At 50.5% G+C, this 13,238-nt stretch overlaps 1 protein-coding gene across 2 annotated transcripts in view; it reads left to right on the top strand.

Annotated features, from left to right (window-relative positions):
* The window catches only part of IFT122 (intraflagellar transport 122), a 70,777-nt gene that overhangs the window by 36,539 nt on the left and 21,000 nt on the right, over positions 1 to 13,238 (top strand). For both annotated transcript variants that reach the window (XM_049766255.1, XM_049766256.1), the window contains 4 exons: positions 1,906 to 2,043; positions 3,050 to 3,214; positions 5,837 to 6,034; positions 10,459 to 10,599. In XM_049766255.1, the coding sequence (XP_049622212.1) occupies positions 1,906 to 2,043; positions 3,050 to 3,214; positions 5,837 to 6,034; positions 10,459 to 10,599 (642 nt within the window). The remainder of the gene's footprint in view (positions 1 to 1,905; positions 2,044 to 3,049; positions 3,215 to 5,836; positions 6,035 to 10,458; positions 10,600 to 13,238) is intronic.

Below are 13,238 nucleotides of genomic sequence, written 5' to 3'. Positions count from 1 at the left end.
GCCATAAAGAGTTTTGTATAACAAAGTACTTTGTTGTACTGAGAGGATACGTCTTAATTACTTCAAGCATAAATTCATATCCTAAAAAATGAAGATTGATTTTTTTCTAGTAAATATATACATAAAATTATGTTTTTTTCACTTTAGCAACAACAAAAAATGTAGGGTCACAGAAAAATAGTAATGTTTTTTGTTGCCACACCTGGTGGTGCTCAGGTGTTACTCCTGGCTCTGCGCTCAGAAATTGCCCCTGGCAGGGCTGGAGAGATAGCATAGAGGTAGGGCGTTTGCCTTGCATGCAGAAGGACAGTGGTTTGAATCCTGGCATCCTAAATGGTCCCCCGAGTCTGCCAGGAGCGATTTCTGACCATAGAGCCAGGAATAAACCCTGAGTGCTGCTGGGTGTGACCCAAAAAACCAAAAAAAAACAAAAAAAAAAAAAGAAAGAAAAGAAATTGTTCCTGGCAGGCTTGGGGACCATATGGGATGCCTGGAATCGAACCCAGGTCTGTCCCAGGTTGGCTACGTGCAATGCAAACACCTTACCCCTGTGCTATCACTCCAACCCCGAAAATAGTAAAGTTTTATTTATTGAAAAGTTTTATTTTTTTTATAGAGAAGACTCTAAATTTCCTAGAAAATATTTAGGTCAGGGCTAGAGACAATAGGTAGGACACTTTCTTTGTTTTCCCAGAATAGGTTGATTTGTATCACAAAACTAGACCATTGGAAGAGATGAAGTGGAAGAAATCCTAAAGGAATCGATGTAGTATAAAAAAATCAAGGGCCAAGAATGTGGCTCCATGGCAGGGTACATGCCTTGCATGGGTTTGATCTGGATTTTATCTCTATTATGAGACCTCCAGTACTGTGACAAGTGAGCAACCCCCAGTATCATCATATCAGCAGAGGGAGGGACAAGGACAAAGAGAAATCTAGTCTTGGCCAACACCACATGACATTCCCACACCCAGAAAGACCCTAGAAAAGAAAGAAATCTCAAGAACAATGCATTTAGTTGGGGGGGGGGGGCTACCAAGTTGTACCCAGGGCTGCAAACTACTCCTGGCAATCATTAGCCAACTAGGCCCATCAGTTTAATGTTTGGACCTGTTCATATGGTGAGGCTTGGGCCCCAGGGGTATTGGGGACCACCAGGGTCACCCAAGTGGTGCTGGGAATTGAACTTTTGTCTCTGACCACTTAGGTCTCCTTAGGTCTTTGATACTAAGGTATGACCCCCAAAGACAAATGCTCCACAGCCTGCAAGTATTTGGGTTACACTGGTAGTGTTTTTAGAGCTAATCCTAGATCTTTGTTCAGGAGTGATATCCATACGTTGCTAGGGATTCGAACCTTATCCCCTGTACTATCTCCCTGACCCCACAAATGCATGTTTTTAAATATATATATATTTAAAACAACACACTTCATATTACAGTTGTTTGAGGCATACAGTGTTTCAACACTTAATCCCATCACCAATATGCCCTTCCCTCTACCAATGTCTTCGGAGTCCCTCCCCTACCTACAGTCTGCCACCTTAACAGGCACATAACACATTTACTTCATATTATTTGCTCCAGGAAAACTTAAAGGAATGGCAAATGAAATGATCAGAAACTAAATCCATAAAAGTTAATCCCACAAGTGCATTTTTAAAAAGTAAACGGAAGATCAGAAGTACAAGTATCTTAGGATTATAGAAAAGAGGCGCCTGTAGGCATGCCTTGGCACAGTTTCATGCCAGGGCTGGGGTCTTGAGGAAGCTCCAAAGTTGGACGGAGCTTCTTCAAGACGATTTGTGTGAAGATCACGGATACAAGTCACAGGGATCTGAATGTAGAAAACCGGGAGGGCTGGGTTCCCCCTGCCAACATGGTGACTGGCTGCTTTGCTTTCTAGGAGAAGCGCCTGCAGTGTCTGTCGTTCAGCGGAGTGAAGGAGAGGGAGTGGCAGATGGAATCTCTCATTCGCTACATTAAGGTCATTGGTGGCCCTCCAGGAAGGGAAGGCCTCTTAGTGGGCCTGAAGAACGGACAGGTGTGTGGCCCCTTGGTAACTAGGTTGGTGAAGGCCTCCACATCAGTTCCCACTAGTAGTGGGGAGTCCAGGGGGCATGGACCCTCTACAGAGCAGCCAGGGTTTGCTTTGAGAATAGCTTCCTCCCCAAACTCTCTTGTAGCATGAGTCTGTCACCTGCTACCAAGGCAGCTGAACCTGAATGCATAGGCCCCTCTTGGTGTCAGACTGTTCGGGCCAGCAATGGCCTGGAATAGTGTCCTCTAGTTCCTGTCCTCCAGTGTGCTGGGCCTCAGGCTGTCCTAGAGGTGAGAGCAGTGAGTCCTTCCTTAGGGAGCAGGGGGAAAGCCCAGGTTACACACGGCGACAGATTTCTCCCTGTATTCTTAGCTCAAAATAAGAAAAGTTCTAAGTGAGCTGGCTGCATGGAAATTTGGAAGTGCAAATATAACTGCATTAGTCTGAGAGCCAAGCTGTCTAGCAGATGGCCGTGGCTGAGGCTTGTCAGCCTTTCCTGGGGACGGAAGTCACAGAATATGAGATTAGCAGGGCCGGAGAGTAGCCACTGCAGAGGGGAGAAAGAACCTGCTGCTTTCTCAGCCTGCACTCAATTCCAAAGTCAGGCCTGAGACCCATGATGGGGGCCTGGGCAGGGCACACCGGCTTCTCAGGGCCTGAGGTTTTAGACACAGAGATGTCCAGGGCTTTGTCCCTTTCTGGACCCAGGGTTGACTGATGTGTTGGTGATGAGAACCTGACTAAACAGTGTTTCTTATCAGCCCCTTAGTTCTGGTCATGTTTTTATCAAGTCTCCCAGACATTCTTGAGGGGGTTTGTCCTGGGATCAGCTATTGCTTCGGTGACCTCTGATGTGCCCCAATCTTTGGTACTTCTCTGAGTGGAGGCTCTGGTGAAGTTGGTGTGAGTCGTTCTTGCCCAGCACATGTCTTCCAACAGCCTGGCATGGGGCCAGGGTCTCGTTGTCATGGTAGCTCACACTTTTTTTTTTTCTCTGAAATGTCGCCAGATCCTGAAAATCTTCGTGGACAATCTCTTTGCTATCGTCCTGCTGAAGCAGGCCACGGCTGTCCGCTGTTTGGACATGAGTGCTTCTCGCAACAAGCTGGCAGTGGTGGATGAGAATGACACTTGTCTGGTGTACGACATCCACACCAAGGAGCTGCTTTTTCAGGTGGTGTCTCAGAGAGTGCCTTGAAAGGGCTGGCCTGGGATGGGAACCTCATCTCCCTCCGCCCCTGACTCTGCACCAGGGAATCCAGACCAGGCGGCTCTCTGGAAGGACAGTCCTGATCTGGGAGATAAGGGGGATATGGAGGAGGGCCCCACAGATGGAGAGGCAGGGGATGGTACAGAGAAGCTCCAGGACACAGCCTGCCTCCTCCTCCCCATCAAGTCCCCTCAGCTGCTGGAGCGAAGGTGTCTCCTTGTCTTGGAGATGACACATTTCTTAGGAAGCCCGAGTGGGGACAAGGTAACCCCAATTAGTACCAGGGTCACACAGAACTATCTGTGTTGACTAATTTAAAGAGGAGGAGGAGGGGGCCGGAGAGATAGCACAGCGGTAAGGCGATTGCCTTACATGCGGAAGGTCGCTGGTTCAAATCCCGGCATCCCATATGGTCCCCGAGTCTGCCGGGGGTGATTTCTGAGCGTAGAGCCAGGAATAACCCCTGAGCATTGCTGGGTGTGACCCAAAAATCAAAAAAAAAAAAAAAAAGAGGAGGAGGAGCAGCAAGTGGGAAAGGCTTATATTTCACCTGGGAAGTCTGGAAACTGGAAAGAAGGGTTGGGGAGGGTGGGTGTGAGGGCTCCCTGCTTTCTCTGTTTGGGGCCACACCCAGCAGGGCTCAAAGCAACTTCTGGCTAAGTGTTGAGGGGTCCTTCCTAGCCTGCACTCAGCCTATGAGCATCTCCCACACCCTATTTCTGTTCTTTTTCTGTTAGTTTGTTTTTGGTTTTGTTTTTGGGCCACACTCAGTGACGCTCAGGGGTTACTCCTGGCTATGTGCTCAGAAATTGATCCTGACTTGGGGGGGGACCATATGGAATGCCAGATATCAAACCCAGGTCCGTCCTGGGTCAACCGAATGCAAGGTAAACACCCTATCACTGTGCTATAGCTCTGGCCCCTCTGTTCTTTTTTTCACATGGACATATTAGTCTGTAGGAGATAAACTTTGGGGGCGTACTATTGATAGCTACATTTGGTCTGTGGCAGGAGGAAGTGTGGCACCGGGAAGAGAGCCCCAAGACTCTGGTGCCCCACACCTGCTGGCTCTCAGTAGGACCCAGAGCTGCACTTGCCTTTGGGGGGGCTTGGGAAGCCAATGCCCACTCCACCCATCCCCATACCAGGAGCTTCAGTTAAGAGGCGACAGGCAGATCCAGGCCATTCTGGAGTTTCTTGGGGTCTTTGTGGTAAAGCTGGGTTGGGGGCAGGGGTACTGCCAGTGCACGAGGGTGATACCTGGAACCATTCACCCCCCTGCCAGGCCTCCTCTGGGCCTGTTCACGGTGTAGTTTGCTAGGTGACCCTCGTATCTTAGCTACTTCTCCTGGCTACTATTCTCTAAGTGAAGCTAGTCATTGCCCCCTGAGTTGACATAGGATTAAACAACATGCCATAGCTTGGTTGTGCAGTGCAGGGCATAACCTGGAACATGACATCTTAGTGGTTCAGGCCCCAGCCCTGCCTGCGGCCCAGCTGTGAGCACTGTTTCGTGCAGGCTCACGGAAGGGGAGAGATGTGCTTCCTTCCGGTTCTCACAACAGCCCGGCAGGGGCCAGGGACGTAACCCCAGCCTTATCCGGAGATATAAACAGTTCTGCCACCTCTCATCCTCACAGTGCTTTAAAGCCCCTTCCCCCGCTCCTACCTCTGCAGATGAAAACAGCTCCATCATTTTCCATGCTTTGTGCTCATGGTAAGAGAGGCAGGCCCTGTGGAAAATCCAGGGCTCCAAGGTGCCCATTCTGCCCAGCCAAGAAACCCACCCCCTTTGCAAAACTTTGAGAGGAGGTGGGGAGTCGGGCTGCCTCCTGGGGTGACTGTTTTCACAGCGTGCGAACTGCAAACACAGAGACAAGATATTATTTTCTAATTTTAAAAATAACCCACTGTTCCATTCTTATTATAAAAATGAAAAGATGTTCACGGCCCCCTCCCCCACCCCAATTACAGCAGGCGAATGTAAAAACCTAGAAAATAGAGAATAAACACAATTCAGTCTTCCCAGGGCCCATTATTGTTCATCTTTTGAAAGATGTTTCTCCAGCCTTCCTCTTCATGGTCACATAAATCCTTTAACAGTAGGGTCCATTTTGCTGACTCTCCTACATACTGTACGTATAGTCGCGAATATTTGGAGCCACTGCTCTCTGGGCTGAATAAAAATGTCAACATGGGGACCAGAGCAGTGGTGCAAGCAGTAAGGCATCTGCCTTGCATGCACTAGCCTAGGATGGAGCGCGGTTGGATCCCTGGCATCCCATATGGTCCCCCAAGCCAGGAGCAATTTCTGAGCACATAGTCAGGAATAAACCCTGAGCATCTCTGGGTGTGACCCAAAAGCCAAAAATAAATAAATAAAAATGCCAACATGTTCAACTGTATGGAAGACTTTGCTTCTGAATCCCCATCCCTTTCTTTTAGACCCCTGCCTTTTCCTCCCCATCTCCTCGCTGTTAGCAAGCAAGTATGACTCAGGCTTTGGAAGAAGGATGTGAGTTTGCATTTGGGGGGGGGGGAGCGAAAGCCCAGGTTGCTCATCATGTCCCTCCTTGCCACCCCCAGGAACCGAACGCCAACAGCGTGGCCTGGAACACGCAGTGTGAGGACATGCTGTGTTTTTCGGGTGGGGGCCACCTCAACATCAAGGCCAGCACTTTCCCTGTGCACCAGCAGAAGCTGCAGGGCTTTGTCGTGGGCTACAACGGCTCCAAGATCTTCTGTCTCCATGTCTTCTCCATGTCGGCTGTGGAGGTGCCGCAGGTAATCCATCGGGCCTAGGGGACCCCAAAGGCTGAGCTTGGCATTGGAACTTTGTTTTTTAGTTTGTTTGTTTTTTGTTTTTTGGGTCATACTCGGCAGCGCTCAGGGGTTACTCCTGGCTCTATGCTCAGAAATCACTCCTGGCAGGCTCGGGGGACTACATGGGATGCCAGGATTCAAACCACTGCCCTTCATGCAAGGCAAACACACTACCTCCATGCTATCTCTCCAGTCCTAACATTGGAACTTTGTGGGAAAGGGGGAGAACCTGAGCTTTGTCTCTGCCTTGGACCAGTGGTACAGCTTCACTGGGCTTCTGTGACTTCCTGCTCCCTCAATCCTGTAAAGACAATGAGGCCTATATGAGTGTGTCACGTTTCCCTGAGAACCATCCACAGGGGTGCAGAGTGGAGTGAGCCAGTAACACAGGGAGTCTGGCAGGGACAGGGAAGAGGTGTGTGAGAGAGACAGGATATAGGAGGCATTGGAGCCAGAAGCTGGAAGCTGAGCCAGAGAAGGAGCTGGCACGTTTGATGGTTCCCTGAAACAAGGAGATAGGACAGAAGCGGGGTGGGGAAGGCTGGAGTTTGGCATTCAGGGGGGCCAGGACAGGAGCATGGTGGGCAGGATTGCCAACTGGAGTAGGGGTGCAGTGCCCTATCAGGGCTATTGGAAAGTAGAGACTTGCAGGGGAGATGTTAAAGAGGGGCAGAGCTTGGACAGAGGTACTCCTGAGATAGCTTCCCAGACTTTTCGTGTCACTGATGTGCAAGGCAGAGTAGAAGCAGCCCCTGAGCAGAGGGCAGTGGCTGCCACCCTGTGAGGTGATAGATGATCATATCATCACCATGTCTCTTCTTGCCCCCTTACATGTAATTTCCAACTTTGATTTTTTTATTTGTTTATTTATTTTTTGTTTTTTGGGTCACACCCGGCAGCACTCAAGGGTTACTCCTGGCTCCACGCTCAGAAATCGCTCCTGGCAGGTTCGGGGGACCATATGGGATGCTAGGATTCGAACCATCATCCTTCTGCATGCAAGGCAAATATGCCTTACCTCCACGCTATCTCTCTGGCCCCTCCAACTTTGATTATTGAACATTTTCAGGGGCTGGAGAGATAGTATAGCAGTCAGAGTGCCTCTCTTACATGCACCTGACCCAGGTTCAATCCCTGGAACCAGAGTGAACTCTGACCACTACCAGGTGTGCGTGTCCTGGACCCAGACCCAGTTTCTTTTTTCTAAGGTCACCCCTAACAGTGCTCAGGGTACTCTCTGCCATCACTGGTAGTGTTCAGTGGTCTGGACAGTAGTGTTCAGTGGTCTGGACAGTTCTGGGGATCAAACCCGAGTTAGTCACATCAAAACCTTACCCCAGTATTATCATCTTTCCAGCCCCTGCTGTGACTTGCTGTAGTGCTGGTTTCAGTGATGGAATCTGAAGCCCTCACACATACCATGCATGTGCAACACCATTGAGCCACACGCCAGGTCCCTACCTGTTGCCACAACTGCATCTCATTCAGAAATTTTCTGCAAGCCATTGGCTGGTTGCTGTGGTTGGACTTGTAGATAGTTGTCATGCCGTCAGATCTGATGGCCTCTTTCTCCCTAGTCTTTGCCCTTCGTCCCTTAGTGTCTGATATAATTTTCTCAGAATAAACTAGCACCCTCCAAAGCCTCTGCTCTAGAAAGAACTTTAGGTGTGGTTCCAGGGCTCTCTTCAGCAGGGCTTCCTTATTGTGTCCCCTCTGCACACCTCACTTTCTTCATTCTTTTTTTAGTTTTTGGGCCACACCTGGTTCTGTACTCAGAAATCATTCCTGGCAGGCTCAAGAGACCATATGAGATGCTGGGAATCAAACCCGGGTCTGTCCAGGGTCAGCTGTGTGTAAGGCAAATAATACCCTACTATTGTGCTATTTCTCCCTCCCTTGCCTTCCTCATTCTTCCCAGAGTGGCTTCTTGTCCAGGACCAGGTGGATTGTACTTTTTCCTCTCTAAGTTGATAACACCCTAGTCACTCCTGGCTGTAGAAATTCTGGGTACCCGAATATCTGAACAGAGCAGATATACCAATACTGCTGGTACGGTTCAGAGCTGAGGTAAAAGAAAGAAGGGACTGAGGTGGGGATGGGAGGGCCAAGAAGACACAAGATCACCCCTTTCTGCACTATCTCCTCACCATCCTCATCTCCCCATCCCAAACCCATACACTGTGTCCCCCAGAAACCCCATCTTCCGCAGTTGTGCCAAACAGGCTCTACTGATTGCATGTTTTCCTCCCAAGATTGCTGTGCTGACCTCAGAGAAAACTGGAGTCCACGGCTGGCTCCCTAACTTGGCTGGCCAGGACTTTCTCTGCCAAGCCCTGAGGAGCCAGGAGCCAGAGTCCTGTCCCACCCCCCAGGGCTGGAGAAGGGCCTTCCTGCTGATGCAGCAGCTTCCCCACTGCCCCGGTCAGAATGGGGCCTCCAGACAAAGGCTGTTTCTCTGTGGCCTCTGCTTCTAGCCATGCTGTGGTTTTGGCCCGGAGGAAAGAGAAAACTACAGACTAGAGACCCACTGTGGGATTTCTGGTTTCCTCCAAAATTTACATCATCTTGTGCAAGAGTGGGAACTTTGGGCTGCCAAGTAGGGCAGCGTGCCCTGCGTGCATGTGTGTGTGCGTGTGTGTGTGTGTGTGTGTGTGTGTGTGTGTGTGTGTGTGTGTACAGTGGAGAGGGTGCTTGCCTTGCCCATGGCCAATGTGGGTTCAATCCCCACCCCACCCCCCAAGTACCACTAGAAGTGATCCCTGAGTGCAGAGCCAGGAAGAAGCCCTGAGCATTGCCAGCTGTGCCCTGTTTCACCCACCCTGCCACCCACCCATCCACCACCACCACACACACATACACATATTAAACTGGAGTGCAGAGGGTGTTTGTCCTCTCAGGGTGATTTTATAGCAGCTCTCCTTTGATTGTGGCTCCTGAGGTAGCCCCCAGGTGGTTCCTGAGATTCCTAGCATCTTGTCCTTCCTTCCCTAGTGGAATGATCAGCAAGGCACAGGCTTTATTTAGTAGACACCTCGGAGACGGGCCACCGGCTTGCGTTCTGGCTGCTGCCTAGACCAGCTGTGACCCAGAGCAGCTTCTCTCTCTCTGCAAGGCTGGGCCTTCATGTCTCATCCAGCCTAGTTCCCATCATCATTATTTTCCTGTTGCTGTGACCCTCATCCTGATCCTCCACAGTCTTAGAACAGCAAACACAGCTCAGTCTGGGCTGAGGGGGCTTCCGAGAGGAATGCAGCAGGAAAGCTCATTACTGTGCGTGGGGGTTGAGTGGGGGACACTTGATCCGAGCCCCGGAGGTCTGGGAAGGCAGAACAGGGTAAGGAGGGGCTCCAGACAGAAGGGAGATGGGGAGTTCTTCCTGCAGTCTGGAGAGGGGAGAAGCCAGGGAACCCGGAGGAGGCAGCGGGGGCCCACTTCTGCGTGAAGCAGCAGCTTCTCCTTTGCTCATCGGCTGGACAGGACAGTTGCCCAAAGAGAAGGAGCTGCAGAGCCAGATCTGGGCTCCAGCTCACTTCCTTAAAGAGAGTGATGTGGTGACACAGAAAAGATCAAGATGTTAGAGGCATCCCCATCTTGCTGTGGGAGGGCAGACGGCTGGCTCATAAGAGGGAAATCGCCTTAAGCTCTGAAGCTGAAAAATGGGACAGGAAATGTCAGAGAAAGACCCCAAATGGAGAAAACAGCACTTCCTGCTCCACATTTGGGAGCCATTAGCACAGAAGAGCTGCTAAGGGCAGGACAGCTTCCCCTGTGCACTGATGCATCTATCCCTAAGTGCTGGAGGGCCTGGTACAAGTGTGGCCCTTTCATTTTTTTTTCCCGACCACTCCTGGTGATGCTCAGGGGTTACTCCCAGCTATGCACTCAGAAATCGCTCCTGGCTTGGGGCCCATAGGGAACGCCGGAGGATAGAACCACTGTCCGTCCTAGGCTAGCGCCAGCAAGGCAGTGCCACCGCTTCAACCCCAAGTGTGGCCCTTTCTTTCCTGAAAACCCAGGTCCAGCTCAGATTCTTTACACATAGTGTCAAGGAGGATGAGGCCTAGCGGAGCGAAGCGAGGCATCCCTGTGCTACTCCTGTGTCCTCAGACAAGCCGTTCTCCTGGGCTGGTTGTGAGGCTGCTGACTTTATCACTATGACACTGATTTTGCATCTGGTGGACTGGGTGGGCAGGAAATTTGCTGCTTTCAGGAGCTCATTTGGTATAGTTAATCTGGACTGGGGAAGGCAGAACCGTTGGCAGGTGGTGTGGACTAGCCTGAGGGGAACCTTCGCTCTGAAGTCAGCGTACACAGGAGGAACCAGGTTTATGCATCTCTGAGCTTTGCTCTGAATTGCATCTCCTTTGCCCTTATGAACCCTACAGTCTGCCCCGATGTACCAGTATCTGGACAGAAAAATGTTTAAAGAAGCCTACCAGATTGCTTGCTTAGGCGTCACAGACACGGACTGGCGCGAGTTGGCCATGGAAGCATTAGAAGGATTAGAGTTTGAAACAGCCAAGAAGGTAAGCACCATATCTGCCTGAACTGGAATCTGGGCTCAGAGGTTCCTTGGTGGGATGGAAAGTTGTTCAAAAGACATGGTGAAGTAAATCTAGTATGGGGTGGAAGTATATGGGGTCTCTTGTTTGTCAAACGGAGATGCTAAGAGGCATCCTCATTGAGGTAGAAGGCCCTTAGATCTGGAGATCCTAAGGTAGGCAAAGCTTCTGGAAAATTCCAGCTCTCGCGTTCTTTACATTGGCAACCTTACTCAAAGCTTGGCACTGGACTGGCACTTAGTGTATGGAGATTTCACTGGTGTGGGCTTTTCAGACAGTGCTGCTGTGGCTGCTCTGTTGCTGCCCAACTCTCCTAACCAGCATCAGGGCTGTGGCCCAGGTGCCTTCCTGGCATAATTTCTGGGGTGATTTCCTAGCTTGGCCTATCAAAACCTCAGAAATGGTCAGAAACACTCACATTAGAAAATTCCAGCTATGTTTCTGAGTTTGTCCCTCTAGACCAGAGGGTTCATGTGAACCCTCTAGGGAGATAGTGCAAATACGCTGCTCCCATGTGGGGTCTGTGCTGTCATGGTCTGCAGTGCCTGCCTGAGGCATCTGGGTTGTAAGAGGTTCTTACTTCTAAGAGGCTGTACAGATGCCGACTGGCCAGTTAGTTAGACTAGCATGTCAGGATGATGTCTGTTCTGTTTCTGGATCTGCTGAGGGTCAGAGAAGTGGTCCTGGAAGAGCTTTGAGGATTCTGAAACAGTACTCCCCTCTATCCCTCTACCCAGAAATGCCAGTAGATTCTAAAATAAATTTTGTTTGCTTTTTAGCTGAAAAAAGATGAACATTTTTCTTGTAGATTGTCATCTCCTTGGCTCCCAGAAGTACCCCCTCATCTTCTTCCAGACAGCCCTGCCTAGCACAGTGTCTTAGATGTGTCTGGAGCTCAGCAAATGTTTGAATGGGTGGAAAAGAAACTGCTGAACCCCCTTTGTTGCTCAACTCCCTTTGTGGAACACCCTGTTGCCTAATCCCGTATCTCCTAAACACTCCTCAGGAATAGGAGTCTTTGTACTCACGCCATAAGATTTTTGTCCCGAGATTATAACTTGATTGTTTTACCCAGATCCCAAATCCCTGACCTCTCTTTCATTTTCCTCTTTGCCAAATCACCCAGGCAGGTCTGGAGGTGGAGGGTGGGTCCCCACCATGGACCCCTGTGCCCACAAGATGGCAGAGGAGAGCTGCTCAGCTCCTTGGCCTGCTAACACTTCCTCCTGCAGGGTTACTCAGTACCTTGTGACTGCCCGCACCAGCCAGGCTGCCCTGGACACTGCAGAGTGCATGCACCCAGTCTGAGGAAATAGTTGGGGACACAGATGCCTCCCACGGCTTGGAGGGGTACCCCATTTTTTTTCTTTTTGTTTTTTGTTTTTTGGGTCACACCCGGAAGCGCTCAAGGGTTACTACTGGCTCTATGCTCAAAAATTGCTCCTGGCAGGCTTGGGGGACTATATGGGATGCCAGGATTCGAACCACCGTCCTTCTGCATGCAAGACAAATGCCCCACCTCCATGCTATCTTTCCGGCCCGGGTGCCCCATTTTTATGGGGGAGAGGAGACAAGGAAGGGGGGAGAGAATCAGGAGGCAAGGAAAGATGTACAGATATCCAGCAAGAATCTCAGAACTTGGGGCCAGAGCGGTGGCGCACGCTGTAAGGCATCTGCTTTGCATGCAATAGCCTAGGACGAACCTCAGTTCAATCCCCTGGCGTCCCATATGGTCCCCTGAGCCAGGAGCGATTTCTGAGCGCATAGCCAGGACTAACCCCTGAGCGTCACTGGGTATGGCCCAAAAACAAAAACAACAACAAAAAGAATCTCAGAACTTGACCTCAGACTCGAAAGGGGCCTTGGTTCTTCTGCCCACTCGGCCTGCGACAGGTTCCCGGCTCCCATTGCTTCAGGTTGCCCAGCTCTAAAAGGGCAGCTTTGGGGCCTGGAGAGATAGCACAGCGGCGTTTGCCTTGCAAGCAGCCAATCCAGGACCAAAGGTGGTTGGTTCGAATCCCGGTGTTTGATATGGTCCCCCGTGCCTGCCAGGAGCTATTTCTGAGCAGACAGCCAGGAGTAATCCCTGAGCAGCGCCGGGTGTGACCCAAAAACCAAAAACCAAAAAAATAAAATAAAATAAAATAAAAATAAAAGGGCAGCTTTGTGGCACCATAGAGGCCCTGGCACCTATGAACAGCTGTCCTTCCTGTAGAACACCTTGTCAGGCCTCTGTTCTGGGATGCCTAGCTAGCTACCCCATGACCTGTGAAAGCTCAAACTCATCGCCTTTTAGCACCATGAGATTCAGTCAGCTGATTTCCTCACTGTTTCACTGAGCTCCTGACTTGAGAAGTGGGCAAGGAACCAAGACATTATCCTCTCTGGGTCCTCAGCCTGGCCCCCCAATGAACTTGTTTGCTCTGTGATGGTCTGTGAAGCCAGAGGTGGGAGGGCCTGCTCATTTTCCCCAGATCCTTGGCTTGCTGATGCCCGCATGGAGTGGACAGTGTGGAAAAGCGCACTGGCTGGAGATGTCAGTAGCAAAACTACCAGATGATCCACCCAGCATGGCGGGTGGGCATTGCTCATCCTTGAGCAGA

This window comes from Suncus etruscus, chromosome 20 (assembly GCF_024139225.1).
Source record: "Suncus etruscus isolate mSunEtr1 chromosome 20, mSunEtr1.pri.cur, whole genome shotgun sequence".
In the NCBI taxonomy this organism is placed as follows: Eukaryota; Metazoa; Chordata; class Mammalia; order Eulipotyphla; family Soricidae; genus Suncus; species Suncus etruscus.
This window is presented reverse-complemented; position numbering and strand designations above follow the sequence as displayed.